Below are 15837 nucleotides of genomic sequence, written 5' to 3'. Positions count from 1 at the left end.
TTCTTAGAAACTTAGAGTATTATTGATGATAATTGTAGAGAGATTCCCATTCCCGAAATGATTATAGCATAGTTTTCTCTTCTCTTAGAATTAGGTCCCATTTTAATTAAAAAAATCGTACTTAATAATAATAAGAAATAGAATTGCATCAATTTAATACTTAAACTATGCACATGATATCAAATTAACACTGATATTCAAATATTTATTTTTTTAACTATCTTTAGATATTAATGTATCTTATTTATAGGTAAAATATATTTTTTATCTCTGAAATTTGATAAAAGTTTAAAAAATACTCTTAAGTTTTATTTTATTTCAATTTTGTTCTAAAAATTTTTGATTTGTATCAAATATATCTTCGATGGCTAAATTTTCAAAAAAATTAAGACAAATGTACCAATAATACATAAAAATTATACTTGATTTGCTTGTGTTGAGGGTTATTCTTATGAAATTATTGTTGAATCTATCTTAAATTTTTTGAAAAATTAGCCGTTTTTCTTGATTCTTGACCACAACTTTTTCTTTTGGTGCTTTGCACCTTTTGAGCATAGTCGTGACTCTAAGCGTTTTGTTTTCAAGTATTAACACCTGATACATAAACGCCACAAGCATTTAACTGGGAGAACTCTTTAGATTCAAATTTTAGCTTTGCTTAAATTCCTAGACAGTGGTGCTCAGAGTTCTTACGTAATTGAGATTTCTGTGGTGCTAAACTAGTTTTCTGAACTTTACCCTCTAATTCAAAAGATCTGACCTTGTATGTGACATTTTAAGTAGGATTGGGGGAGATTAATTCACTGAACAGACAGGTTTTAATCACTTAAATTTTGTCATATAATGAATCATTTATTGTTAAAATAATTGGTAAGAAATATTAATCCGGAAGGGTGAGTATTTCTGAGACCTTAACTGTTTTCTCATTACTGTTTCTTGATCAACTTTTTATTGCTTTCTTTATTATTGTGCTTTATGCAAATACAACAAACAAACAAAATAATTATCTTTCTTATCTTAAAAAAATAATTATCCTATCCTATCTTATCTTTATTTTGATTTCAAATTTTAAAGTTAGTGTTTCTTTCTATTTAGTTGTTTTCTTGAATTTTCGAATTCTATCTTATTTATCTTTCTTGATCTTAATTATCTTCTCTTTGATTTTTGAAATTTTGTGTTAGTTATTTTATTTAAATTCAAATTTTAAGTTTGTTGTTTCTTTAGTCTTTAATTCTTTCCTTCTTTTCGAATTTCAAAAATTTTACAACCTTTTCTTTTTAATTATTGAAATTTTTTGGTTAATTCTTGCATTCTTGTTTTAAATTTCTATCTTGTTTATTTTTCTTGATTTTCAATCTCTATCTTATTTATCTTTTCCTTAATTTTCAAATTTTATTTGTTATTTTATTTTATATTTAATTTCAAACTTTAAGTTTGGTGTTCCTTTAATGTTTTCTCTTTCTTTTTGAATTTCGAAAATTTTTAAACTCCTTTCTTTCTATTTTTTTAATTTTTCAAAATTTCTAGCTATTTTTCTTATTTCAAATTAGTATTCTATTTTTTTATTTATTTTCAAAATTTAAAAAATATATATTTTTGTTCTTCCTTGCTTTTCTATTTATCACCTGATGCATTTAATTTTGTTTGGTATTTTATGCTGAGGAACAATTATGGAGAAGGATCGCATGGGCTACTACTCACACCTAAAGAGTAATTCAAATCGCTATGGATGAAGGAATTATCCAGACTTTGGTTGAAAAAACCAAGACCAAGAAAATTTCAGTGCTCCATATTGCTCATGTCAAAAACCATCATCTTTTGATCTTGTCTACCAAGAACTGGAGTAAATAACAGATAAAATTTTGCAAAAATTTTCATCCTCATCCTCTGCTTACTCATACTAAGAACCACCACCTCTCTATCCATACCAAGAACCATGTTCCTTTTACTCATATCAAGAGCCACCATCTCATTATTTATATCAAGAATCATCCTCTCCTTATTAAGAACTATCAACTTTAGAGCTTACAATAAAAGAATTACGGAAGGCCACTCAAAGTTGCATACATGATATGAGAATAAGTGTCAAGAATGTAGAGGGGCATGTGGAGGTGATTACCAAGCGATGGGCAGAGGAACAAGCAAACCCCTCACAAGGGAAGCAATGCAAATTCATACAAAAGAATGTGAGGGAATCATTCAAAGGAGTCCATACCTCCAATGAAGTAGAGAACTCTCCACCCTCACACATGGAAGAAGAAGAATATGCACGAAAAAAGGAGGTTGTAGGAGAGAAAAACATTTATAGGAATTTACACTCCAATGAAGCAGAGAGCTACATAGAGGGTGAGTTCATTGAACCACAAATTCAAGAAGTTCTTGATAAAGGGTACACTCCACCAATCACACAACACCCAAATTCTGAATCCGGAGTGGTAGAGATCGATAATTAAGGAATACGCTGAAAAGGGGATTGTGATCAAGGAACAAAAGAGGATATCCATGAAAAGGAAAAGGTTAGCAAGAAGGAATCCAACCCCTACCCTAACAAACAAGGAGAACAAGCTGAAAATAAAAAAAAAGAAAATTTGTTAGGAGAAATTCAAATCTGAGGACACTAATCTCCTCCTCTTTTTCCTTGGAGTCATTTCTTTTAACCAACTGAAAGAAGAGAAAGAAAATTCAGCAATCAAGTGTCAAGTTAATGACATTAAAGATGCGTTTGTTGGGAGGCAACCCAACCATGAGTATCATATAGTATTTTCTTCTTTTCTATTTTCTTTTTGTTACTTTAGTTTGATTTCATACTATTTTATTTTCTATTGATTTCATAGTTTTCCTATTTTTCTAACGTTTGTGATCATATGTAGCACTTAGAGCAGAAATAAGAACACGTAGGAGAGAAACAAAACACTCTGGAGGGTGCCCCTTACTGGTGTTCAACGCCAGAAGGGGGAAGAGAGCTTGGGCATTCAACGCCCATAAGGAAACAGAAAGGACCAAGTTTTCTTTGCTTGTGGACAAGCGAATTTTTTAAGTTTGGTGTTACAGAGCAAGCTCTAGGTGTATATTATCATCAATGGCACCAAAGGGAAGTGAATCATCTTCACAAAAGAGCACAGTCTGAGCAACCATCAGCACTAAGGTGGTTGAGTTTCGTCCCCCCTTCTTTCTATTTTTCAGTATTTCATTCTATTTTTTATTTTCTATTCTAACTTTTGCATGATCACTCTTAGGATTTTGCTTTAATAGTTTATTTTCAAAATTTTTATGGTTAAAGATGTCTCATGAATTGTCCACTAAGCTTAAAAAGAAAATTTTTGAAAAAGAAGTAGCAAAATGCATGATATTTTAAGTTATATATTATGAGTTATTCTGATTACTTTGATGTGGTGGCCTGATCTCTATTTTTTGAATGCATGAATTAACTGTGCATAATTGATATTGAAGTTAAGCATATTGGATCTTGAAGAACAATGAATTTAAAGAAGTATTATTGATTCTCTGAAATATCAAAAAGATTGATTCTCTGAAATATCAAAAAGACTGATTCTTGAAGCAAAAGAAACAGCAAAAAAAAATAAAAAGAAAAATCAAAAGAAAAAAAATCCAAGCTTTTGAGCATCAATGGTTAGGAGAGTCAAAATTGGCCTAAAAAGCTCAAATGAGTTGCTATCCCTAACTATATGCTTGTCGTATGAAGGTGTCAAGAAAATCTTGAGACTAAGCATTTAAAGTCGTGATCTAATACAATAAAGAGTACGTTTAAGAACTCTGAGCACCACTGTCTGGGAATTTAAGCAAAGCTAAATTCGAATCCAAAGGGTTCCCTCAGTTAAGTGCTTGTGGCATTTATGTATCCGGTGGTAATACTTGAAAACAAAATGTTTAGAGTCACGACTAGGCTCAAACATGTAAAGCACCAAAAGAAGCTTTATTCAAAAATCAAGAAAAACTAAAAGAGGAGAATCAATAATACCATCCGCATTCTAATTCCAAAGGATATCAATGTTTCTGAGCTTCAAAAGAAAGTGAGATGCCAAGGCTGTTCAGAAATAAAGAGCTAATAGCCCCATTCAATAATTGGAACTGAGCTTCATTGGCAACTCTAAAACCTGATCTATTTTTCTATTCTAATTAGTCCTATCTTATTTTTGGTTGCTTAAGGACAAGCAATAGTTTAAGTTTCGTGTTGTGATAAGTGAATATTTTATACCCTTTTTCATAGCATTTTTTTGTTATTTTTAATTATATTTTATCATGTTTTAGTATGTTTTAGTGCAAAATTCATCATTTGGATGCTACTTTGAGTTTTTGTGTTTTTTCTGTGATTTTAGGTGAATTTCAGGCAAATTTGGCAGAATCTTGTTTAGAGACGAAGAAAGGATAGCAGATATTGTCAATCCTGACCTCTGTGCATTCCAAAGAGCATATCTCGAGTTATAGAGGTCCAATTGATGCGGTCTCAACAGCGTTAGAAAACTAACTTCTAGAGCTCTCCAGCAATATATAATAGTCTATATTTCTCTTCTAGAATCACTACCCAAAACTGACGTTGAACATCCACATCTGGAGTTTAACGCCCAAAGAGGAGCAAGCCCAGCATTGAATACCCAAAACTGGCGTTCAACGCTAGCCAGGGAGCAGGGACCAGCGTTGAACACCCAAAATCCAAGTTGAATACCAGGCATCAGCCCAAACACTCACCAAGTGGTCCCTAAAGTGGATTTTAACACTCCTTAGCTTATTTTATCTTATTCTTGTAACTTTTAAATTTAAATTAATATCTTTTAGGTCTAGTAATTTTACTATAAATAAGGGACTCCCTTCCTTCTGAGAACCATGCCTCCCGGGAGGGGAGAGACACATTACTTTAGATCTTCTTTACTTTTATTTCGTTTTCTCTGTAAAGTTATGAGCAACTAAACCTCCTAAGCAAAGGTTAGGAGCTCTGCTTATTCCCATAGATTAATATTATTACTTTCTCTATTTTAATATATATTTGATTCCATTCTATGATGTATTATTTTTCTTAATCTAAATGAATTTGGGGTGGAACGGAAGTATGATCCCTTATTCTACATGAGTTATTGCGAATCCTTGACCGGATAGTATTGAGCTACAGTTTGAGAATACATCACCTAAACTGCAAATTGCCTGGGCTAATTAGATTTGTGACATAAAATCCGGTTAGCTTTGGGTGATTGAGGTTTCTATGGCGCTAAAGCTAGAATACTGAGCTTTATTCTCCGATCCGAAAGATCTGACATTGTCTGTGGCACTTTAAGTAGGACCAATAGAGATTGAATTGCGTGAGTTTCATCCTCGTTCAGATTAAATGACCACTAACCCTGTTTGATATGAATTAAAGGAGATTAATTGACCACTGACCCTGGTGTTAATCACTTACATCTTTGCCATATAATGAATCATTCGGTTTTAATATAGTTAGTAAAAAGTACTAATCTGAAAAGATAAGCATCTCCAAAGTCTTAACTGATTTCTCATTATTGTTTTTACACCAATTTCGTACTGCTCTCTTTATTATTTTGTTTATGCGCCTACAACAACAACTCTCTTTTCTATTTGTCTGACTAAGTCCAGCAAGATAACTATTACTTGCTCAATCCAACAATCTTCGTGGAATTGACCCTTACTTACCTGAGGTATTATTTGGACCATTCGGTGCACTTGCATTTGATACAAATCAAAAACTTTTAGGACAGAAATAAAATAAAATTTAGGGGTATTTTTAAAAATTTTATCAAGAGACAAAAAATATACTTTACTCTTTATTTATTTATTGGATTTAGATCTTCTAAATTTTGAATTTTACTTTAGAGAATAAAGTGTGATTTTTTACTATTTATTTCATAGGTAAAACCAAAAGAAAATATGAGAGAAAAATCATTCATAGGTGAGAAATCACACTTTACCCTCTAAAATGAAAATTCAAAATTTAGACGATCTAAATTCTTATTTATTGCTATAAAAAATTGATAATAAAAATTATCAACTAAAATTAACCAGAACAAATATATACATTCAAATAATATCTTTGCACATAATAATCATGAATGGGAACTGAGCAACCCCATGCTTCCTTCCAAGTGAGATTATTGGCATCGGTGCTTGTGCCTTGTAACTTCCAAGCTTCTTATGTTCTTAGCCACACCTTCCATCAACAATACCCTTAGGTTCTTTGCCACCACTTGAGCATGACCTTGTGCATCAGCCCCTTGTTTCATCTTCTGCATAATCATTGTTATTATACCATATATTTAAGCACAAATATTTGAATCATTAGTTGGTTTTAATTTGCTTAGAGTAGATCAGCACAAACCAGCACAAAAATGTTGGTGTCATCCTTCCACTTCCATCCAAGTTATTCTTCAAGAAGGTATCTGACAGTACTTGAATTTTTTTCAGTCAAATAGCTCTCTTTTCTTAATGGGCTTCAGTTACGTTATGGTCCAATAAAAAAGGCTTTATGGTGCCTTTTGCCATACCTGAAAGCCCAATTTGCATACCCAAAAAAAACCAAAACCCAATTTGATATCCATAAATTTCTTGACAATATTTAAAAAAAAAAACTACACAAATTCACACACTACACACTCAAAAAGATCCGACAGTTTGGCAGCGTATGTTTTCCATAATTGTCAGAAGAATATCGAATATCCATTAAAAAAAAAAGAATGTAATTTTTCTTTTCTGATTGTCATTATTAAAAGTGACCCCTTCTCGTATATACATTGCTGGTTCATGAATAACTTTTGTACTTTTTGGGTGAGATCATGTAATTGTTATGAACTTAATTTATTGGAGTTTAGTTAGTTAGTTGACCTAAAACAAACCGCACACAGCTTCCAAATGCAGCTTTCCATATCTTTGATTAATCCCTTTATTTTTGTATGAAATTATGGATCATAGGAGTTCACCTGCTTTGCAAGCAAGCAAACATACACCTCTACAAATTTATATCATTAATTGCATATCATGGTGGAGTTCATGTTTTCAGGGTTGGTAGTTCATAGGTAAAACCTCAATTGATGTTAAGATTTAGTAGTTCCTGAATACAAGGGTAGATACACATGACAACCCTAATTAAAAATAATATAAAATTCTAACTAAACTAAACATGGAGAGACAAATTTCACTTTTATTTTTAAATTATTATTTTATAAAATCTAAAATAAAATTAAAATTAAATGTAGTATTGGATATGCTATTAGGTTTGGCTTGCACCGTTGGGACTTGTCCCAGACCCAAAAATCAGAGTATGGTACTTAATTATTTCATGGATGACAAGGTTCATAGTCTTCAGCAATAAGACCCAACTAACTACTAAAATGAAAATGAAAAATGAAAGTAGTATAGGGCACGTGTTAATAGTTAATACAAGCAGTAACAAGAAGGGTTCATAGGACCACCACGTATTATGTCATATCATATCATAGTCATATATCCCACCAGATCTGGCCATAACAAGAGGGACAAATCTGGAGAGACAATGAGCAGCTTTGTCTTAATTAGCTGTATTTGATGAAAATTTACACTAATCAAATTAATTCTCAATATATACACATATTTCTTTTACAAAATGCAACAAAAAGTGATACTCCAAAACATTAGTGTATGACATAAAAGTAAAAGTAGTAGCAATGAGATATTTTACCTCAACAGAAACAGAAGAAGATTCAGATCTGATGATTTATGTGAAGCACATGATGACAGTGAGAGTGAGAGTGAGACTCACAGACAGTGCAATACAATAAACAACTTTTATTAAAAACGTTTTGTGGTGTATATTCCAAACATCATATTTTAACAATTTCAGCTTTTTCTTTTTTTCTCTAAAAGGTTTTTAATTTCCTTACACTACATGCATGCAAGACTATTTCAATTCAACAATAAAACGTTTTCTTTTCATTGACAACAAAGGAATTCCCCAAATTATCGCCATTAAGTCATTAATTAACGTTGAACTTTCAAGTTAGTTAACAAAATACAAAATCCAAAAAAATAATAAAAAGGAATTATAACATTATTATAATATACCAAAAATTCAACGCTGGCAAGGCAAGGAAGCTAGCTGGTACTGTCGGCATGAAACTCCATCTCATATCATACCAAAATCTCTCTCTCTCTCTCTCTCTCTCTCTCTCACCAATTGACTTCCACTCTCAAAGAAAGAACAGAACAGTGTGTTTCTTTCGTCCGTTGTTTTATGTGTGTGTGTGTGTTACAAATTGTTAGTTATATAGTTACTACATTATGGTCCAAACTTTAATTCCCATGTGTTTGGTTTTTGTTACCTAGCTTCTGGAACATGTATATGTATCTAAGACAAGTCAAAAACAGAAGCTCTTACATTGCAGTTCCTGCGCTAAATTATTACCTTTCCTTAAGCTACATCACTGTTGCCAATTTCCATTATTATTATTAGATCCTCCTATTATTGCTAGCGTGACAGTGACACATACACCCACACAGAGATTGAGAGAAGGAGAGAGAAGAGTGCGTTGAGTGTAGCCAAAGCACCGCCATTGCAGGAAACCACACTTCCACGTGATTCCAATGTTTCTCAGCAATGTACAACTACCGAATTACCATCATGGGTGCCTGACTTAGATATAAAAAGCTCATCTTTTTTTTTTCTTTTTGTTTATCAGAATTTTTGTAGCTGGAGAGAGGTACCAATGGGGTCTCGCATGGATCAGTACGAGATCATGGAGCAGATCGGCAGAGGAGCATTTGGAGCTGCAATTCTCGTTCATCACAAGACAGAGAAGAAAAAGTATTGATTCCTTCCCCCTTTTTATTTTTTCTCTCTTTTTTGTGTGTCTCTTGCTTATGTCTATTCAATTTAGCTGATACTGTAATGGGGTGGGTTCAAAATTTCAAATTTTAGTAGCTGGATTTTCGTTTCGTTTTTGCAGATATGTGTTGAAGAAAATAAGGCTTGCTAGGCAGACTGAAAGGTGCAGAAGAGCTGCACATCAAGAGGTACATTTTTTTGGCGGTTTTTTTGTTTTCCTTTAGAACTTGCTTGTTGTTGATTTGCCTCATGCCTGGAGGATTTGACCATTGTAGCCTGTATTGGGAATTCTAGATGGTTCTTATTGCTCGAATTCGGCACCCGTACATTGTGGAATTCAAAGAGGCTTGGGTTGAGAAGGTGAATTTTCTTGACCCTTATTGAGTTTCTCTGTTATGATCATACATACAAACACTTAATTTCTCTTAACAACTTTGTTAATAATTGCAATGTGTTGTAAACAATAAATAGTTCTATTCTGCTAAGCTCATCTTACTTGTATTGTAGGGTTGCTTTGTCTGCATTGTTACTGGATACTGTGAAGGTGGAGACATGTGAGTTAATTATCATACCTATGAACTTGCTGGTCAATAAGTTAAGAAATTGTGCATGACCAATAACTTGTAAGTTTTTTGTATCTTGTCTTCTCTTCAAATCTTTAACAGGGCTGCATTGATGAAAAAATCAAACGGGGTATACTTTCCGGAGGAGGTATTCTTGTCTCATGAATGCAGATATATTTGAATGTTCTACATCTTGGATTTTTATTTTCCCTTAAGTTATTTTGGTTGCTCACACTGAAAGTGTTTGACATTTCTCAGAAACTCTGCAAGTGGTTTGCACAATTACTCTTAGCGGTGGAATATCTGCATTCCAATTATGTATTACATCGTGACTTAAAGGTAAAATACTTGTTGGAAACAAACAGTGCAGCCTTCAATGTTTTGATCTTTCAATTTGAAAATATAGTAAGTTGAGTTTGTTGACTCTGATGACAGTGTTCAAACATTTTTCTTACCAAGGATCAGGATGTTCGCCTAGGTGAGTTCTTCTATCTATATTTGATTATACTGGACTTGGATTACTACGTTTTCATTCTGATTTTGTTTATAAGTTTCTGAAACTTAACAGGGGATTTTGGGCTTGCCAAGACACTAAAAGCAGATGATTTGGCATCTTCGGTATGTTTGAAATTGAGAGCTTGTTTTCTTCTGTCTCATTTAAATCCTAGCTTTTGTTTAGCGGATGTAAGTATTCTAGTTAGCCTTCCACTGCATTGATAAATCCAACAAGCTAATATATTTATGTAAGGATGGAATCCATGTTTTAATGGTCTCCAACCACTAGATGTTATGATATGACATTTGCCCATGTTTTTAATTAGTATGTGATCAGTATTGCATTTATTTATTGAATCCTTAATAATAATCAAATGAAGAATTAATTCATTGCTGCAAATATTTGTATGCAGGTGGTAGGAACTCCCAACTACATGTGTCCTGAACTGCTTGCAGATATTCCTTACGGATTCAAATCTGATATTTGGTCATTAGGTATATGCTTGATGAATGTTGTTGCTTGTATAGTGGATTTTGCTGGAGCTAAAGTGTCCTTTATTTTCCGGTTCAGGGTGTTGTATATATGAAATGGCTGCTCATCGCCCTGCATTTAAAGCTTTTGTAAGATCTTCTCTGATTCTTGAATTTAGAATAATATATATGTATACTCATATTTGAATTCATTTAATGCATTATCCTCAAGTTAGGTATGAACAAAATATCTCATTTCTGCACCAAAAGTTAGCAAATTTTCTTTCAGTTAAGTGCAGTAAGAAAAATCAGTTATCGGTTTGCATTAATGATCTAGAAGGAAAAAAGCTGTAAAAATTAGTAGTAATTGACCAAGTGGACTGCATTGATACCAGATTTTGCAGGAACCATATTTATGACCAATATTTTTGGTTGTTATCAATATTCTGATATCTGTGGTGGATTTTTACGGTTACTCTTGTTTGCAACCAGCCTTTCCCAGTGTTTGTTAATAGTCCTTTGGAACTTCATGAACTAACATCTGTTCTTACAATTTCTAGACTTTTTCTTTGAGGGGGGAAAAATAAGTTCAGTGATGCTGGTATTTCAGTTGGTTATGCTTCACATTGTTCTCTACTCATTCATATGGACATTTATGTATGTTGAGGTATCTTATCATGGCTTTTTTACTCCCCTTTGATAAACATGGTAAATCTTATTTCAGGATATGGCAGGATTGATAAGTAAGGTGAACCGTACCGCAATCGGCCCATTGCCTTCCTGTTATTCCCCATCTTTGTATGTTTCTATTCCCATTTGTTATGCTTAATATCCCTTCAAATTAGTTAACAGAAAGTTAGTGATTGCATGGTACACTTGTGTAGAAGCATTTTTATACACTATACACTTCATCTGTTTCATCCTCAATCTTTTTGGTTGTCAAGAATTCCATGTATTTTGAATAGATAGATTTCTTCTGTAAATATGAATTTGATGTCTCTGAATGATAAAAATACACATATAATCATTTATCTTGTGCTTTGTCCTGCTATCCATTTTTGAGAACCAGAAGATAATTTCTTATAAGACAGAAGGCTTGGATAGAAGGCTTGCATTTCAATTTAGCTTATATGCCCCATTTTCAGTCTCAATTCTTTCTATACCCTCTGCATCTGTATGTTAGCTCGAAAATATTAAATTTTACTCATATATGCAGGAAAATGCTAATAAAGTGCATGCTGCGAAAAAATCCCGAGCATCGTTTATCAGTAAGCCTCTACCGAGACTAACTTTATTTCCAACACTAATGAGATTCATTATTGTTGTTAACTCAAAGTAAATTCATTTTATATGTACCACAGGCATCTGAGATCTTAAAACACCCCTATCTGCAACCTTATGTTGATCAATATCGTCCGTCTTTTTGTCCGCCTACAACCTGTTCTCCTCAAAAGTCTATTGGAGTTTTCCATGATCCTCGAAGAAATAGGCCTGAAAGCCAAAACAATAATAGCTCAAGCAGTGACAAAGATTGTTTGATATCAAATGAGAGAAACATGGAAATGGCAGAGCCAAATTTTGGTAGAGAAACCACAATTCAGGCATTAGTTGTTGATGATGGCTCTGAGTATCCCCTGCCCAGTGAAGAAGGAAATGGTTCCAGCAATGCTAAAACAGTAAAGGTGGTGAAGCCATCTCATAATGAAAACCATCCAAATATTGCATCTAAGGAACAAAACCTTTTCAAGAATACAATGATTGCTTTAAAAGACAGAAGAGTTAGAGAATCAAGTTCTCCAATGAGAGGCAATCACATAAAGGCTGGCAATGTATCCATCCAAAAAATAAATACAGAGATACCTTCCAAATTGCCGAAACCTAGTTTTGGTTTGAGGCCTAATTTAGAGGCACCAACTATTGCACCTGCAAAAGCAACCTTTGATTCTGCAAAGGGATCACATAGTTTAAAGTATCAGGTACATAACATTAGGAACTTTCCAACTCTACAATTATGAGCTTTTATGGATTTCCTCATAACATTTACATTTACTTCTGGTACATTAAAATATGCTTGCAGTTACCGATGACAGAATCATTGCCGAAAACCAGACCTCGAGATATTGTGACTCTGCCATCCGGCCGAACCAAACAAACAGTTGGAAATGGAGTTCCTGCCAAGCCAAGGCAAATGACTCCTACAAGATCACTCAGACCACCTTCATCTCCAGTTCGTATGAGGCAGGCCAGGCTTGATTTTCCAAACATAGTGAATGATATAAGAAACTCGAATCCAGTGGTTCATGAGCCTAAGATAAGCCATCATAGGTTGACTAACAGTCATATACCACGTGTTTCGAGAGATATTAGGAAAGAGCCTCGGAAGTATTCTGAACATTGCTCAAAAGGAATGCAAACAGACAGCAGCAATTCAGTCTCATCTTCGGTGTCTATTCAAGGATTTGAACTTTGTGATGATGCAACTACTTTTATGGACTTGAGTGAACTCACACTTGCTGATCATGAGAGTATAAACCACATTGAGAATGTGGAATCACATCTAAATAGCAACTTGCCTCTTACGCATTCCGAGACATCTGAAGATGTGTCTTGGGAATCTGCAAGGCTTCCACGGAGCTTCCATAATAGCAATACAAGCAATGAGAATCTAAGTTCCACTTTATCTCAGGATCACTCAGTTCAAGATCATAAGGGAATTTTCGCTTCTGATGATGGTTGTCCCATAAATCGGACAACCATATCTGCTGCCTCAGGTTGTGGTAGAAAATCTCTACAGCCCTCTGCTTCAGCTGCAAAAGAATCAAAAGAGCTTCAAGACATTTCTGTGGAAACTACTTCAGCTAAGTCTCTGAAGCATCCAATTCCCATTTCTGAAGAGAAGTCTTCTTGTGAAGAAAGCACACCGGATAATAGGCCTGATAAAGATAGCCAACCAAAACTTATGATCACCCCAAGTGGTGATGAAGAATCCAAGGTAACCAAAAGATTGTCATCAGTGGCTGAAACAGATCCTCTGATAGTCTCCACTAAAATTCCAAGCCAGGACATTTTGCAAGAAGAGAAAGGAGCAGTTTTACAGAACACATCAGCTGAAATTTCATCTGCTGATCAACTTCCTCCAGCTTATGGTGATGTCATCCATGTTATACGGCATAGTAGTTATCGTGTCGGGAGTGAGCAGCCGGTGAAGGAATCTGTAGAAGTGGGAGTTCAAAATGTTGATGTTGGCAAGTTCATCAGCATTGTAAAGGATGATGCAGAGATGAGAAATGTAAGCACTCCTTTGGCCCTTAATTCTTCAGATTCTTCTGATCATTTAGAATCTCCAAGTTGCCCTGGCACGTTGAGTTTGGAATCAAGTACTCTTGACCAACCTACCATTAAGGATCAAGATTTGAAAAGCCCTGATTCTACAGTATCAAAATCTGATTCCACTAAATATGAGACTATTACAGTCAAAGATGAAACACAGGCAAAGGAAATTTTGGATGTGAAATCTTCAAGACAGAGAGCTGAGGCACTTGAAGGGCTCTTAGAACTTTCTGCAGACTTGCTGGAGCAGAACAAATTGGAGGAACTTTCAGTTGTTTTGAAGCCATTTGGAAAAGATAAGGTATCCCCAAGGGAGACAGCCATTTGGTTAGCCAAGAGTCTAAAAGGATTAATGATTGAGGATAGTGTGGGAAGAGCTTCATGATCTTTCTTTTCTTATCCTTGCTGAGTTTTCTTGTATTTGATATTTGAAGTTGTTTTTTGTCTGTTGATGTTTTTGGAGCACACATTAAATGTGTTTCAAAAGCATTAACGAATTTCCCCTTTTCAAGTGTTACTATGATGTTGTAAATATTGTGACCATACAAATCAATAACACAAAATGCAGTGAATTGTATGGAATATGATGCGGCCAGTCAAATTAAAGCTGCTAATAATAAATGTTCACCTACATTTTATTCCTTGTCCATCAACTATAGTGATAGTTTGATTATATAGCAAAACAAATAAATCAATAAATAGAGTTGCACATGGCAATGAGACAATGGCACAAAAGCCATAATGTCAAAGCAACTAGAAATCAATGCTTTTTGATCAAACACATAACGCCATAGAACATCTAGAAAGATGACAAATAAAAAGACAAAAAAAGATCATAGATGTGGTTCTCTTTTGTCCTTCAATAGATCTATGCCTACATTGGTAATTATAACATACCCCTTTTAACGTAAGACATTTGAAAATGTTGGAACTTGGTAGGCCCTCTCCTCCCTTTGTCAACATTGAGTTGCCTTGATCATTTCTTTCTAAGAAGCTTCATGGAACCTTCCTAGGTAACCATACACCAACTTCTACACATACATAACTATAAATAAAGCATGTAGCTAGAAGCATTTAGCATGTTACTACAGACTACTCCTTATTCTTTGTTTCCCCATATACCCTTCTCATAACAAAGCATCACCACCTTCCACCTTCCCCTTCCCTTTTGGCTACTAGTAGATGGAGGCAGGGACTACTCTTCATATCAGCATGACTGCAGCACCACCAAGATCCTCAGCATCATGGTTCCTCTGTGTTCGAAAGGCGATGTGGTTAGCCCTTGTGCTCTTACTCATCATAATACTAGTCATGGCCATTGCCTGGTCTGTCTTGAAACCACAGCCACCCGGTTTTCGAGTTAGCTCAGTTTCTGTGTCCAACTTCAGTGTCACTGATTCACATCTCAAAGGAAAGTATGAGATTGATGTAAACATCACAAACCCAAACAAGAGGGTTGATGTGAATGTTGACCACTTCATATTCTTCGTGTGCTATGACTCCATGGTGGTTTCGGCTCCAGAACCGGTGCTTCAGCAGACACTACTAATCTATGTAGAGAAGATGAGGGAGAAGGACATGAAGGTTGAGTTGAGGTTGAAGGACACACCTCCAGCTCCAAGTCCAAGAAGCAACAAGAACATGGTTAAGGATTGGAAGAAAAGGGTGGTGAACTTCAATGTGAAAATGAAGGGTAGAGTTAGATACGAGCATGTGATATGGGGAACAGAGGAGAAGTTTTTGGATATTTATTGTGGAGACCTTGATGTTGAGTTTTTTACCATGAAGGACACAGGGAAGCTCCTAGGTGTTGGGAAGGATTGTAATGTTACTACGTTAGAACAAAACTAACAAGATTATGAATACAAGACAAATGCAAGAGAAAAATATTAGTCACTTAACACTTCGAATGATTAAATATGTGAGGTGTATGTTGTATAAGTTTGATGCATGAGACTGAGACAGAAACACCCATGCCATCATGATAACCTTATCATTAATTGGGAACTTATACATACATTTATTTGTCTCTTTATTCCTCTGGGAAAGTAGAATTATAAGTATAAGTAGTGTAAGCTTATACAATTATACATAGATTTATATGTATAATTGGGAATTTATACATATATTTTATCTTGTTCTACTTCTTTACAATTG

At 34.4% G+C, this 15837-nt stretch overlaps 2 protein-coding genes across 3 annotated transcripts; both read left to right on the top strand.

Moving 5' to 3' along the window:
• Positions 1-8113: 8113 nt before the first annotated feature.
• On the top strand, positions 8114-14313 carry LOC127744129 (serine/threonine-protein kinase Nek5-like). 2 transcript variants are annotated; one of them, XM_052256405.1, is made up of 15 exons: positions 8114-8595; positions 8676-8800; positions 8943-9009; positions 9116-9181; positions 9329-9375; positions 9487-9532; positions 9643-9723; positions 9820-9862; positions 9953-10002; positions 10293-10374; positions 10451-10500; positions 11075-11148; positions 11567-11618; positions 11712-12326; positions 12428-14313. In XM_052256405.1, exons 1-15 carry the CDS (start codon positions 8581-8583, stop codon positions 14063-14065), a joined length of 3051 nt encoding a protein of 1016 aa, XP_052112365.1. In that variant the 5' UTR covers positions 8114-8580; the 3' UTR covers positions 14066-14313. The 2 variants fall into 2 exon arrangements, with proteins under 2 accessions (XP_052112365.1, XP_052112366.1); XM_052256406.1 differs by lacking the exon at positions 8114-8595 and having other exon boundaries at positions 8735-8800; positions 9097-9181.
• Positions 14314-14862: 549 nt separating this feature from the next.
• On the top strand, positions 14863-15531 carry LOC127744090 (NDR1/HIN1-like protein 1). The gene has a single exon (XM_052256362.1). The coding sequence runs from the start codon at positions 14863-14865 to the stop codon at positions 15529-15531; it is 669 nt and encodes a 222-aa protein (XP_052112322.1).
• Positions 15532-15837: the final 306 nt, after the last annotated feature.

The sequence above is a fragment of the Arachis duranensis genome, unplaced genomic scaffold (genome assembly GCF_000817695.3).
Source record: "Arachis duranensis cultivar V14167 unplaced genomic scaffold, aradu.V14167.gnm2.J7QH unplaced_Scaffold_232525, whole genome shotgun sequence".
Lineage (NCBI taxonomy): Eukaryota > Viridiplantae > Streptophyta > Magnoliopsida > Fabales > Fabaceae > Arachis > Arachis duranensis.
This window is presented reverse-complemented; position numbering and strand designations above follow the sequence as displayed.

Coding starts and splice junctions, on each gene's coding strand:
- LOC127744129 (XM_052256405.1), top strand. Junction 10,003..10,292: donor CAGATGATTTGGCATCTTCG/GTATGTTTGAAA, acceptor ATTTGTATGCAG/GTGGTAGGAACTCCCAACTA. Junction 12,327..12,427: donor CACATAGTTTAAAGTATCAG/GTACATAACATT, acceptor ATATGCTTGCAG/TTACCGATGACAGAATCATT.
- LOC127744090 (XM_052256362.1), top strand. CDS start 14,863: ATGGAGGCAGGGACTACTCTTCATATCAGCATGACTGCAGCACCACCA.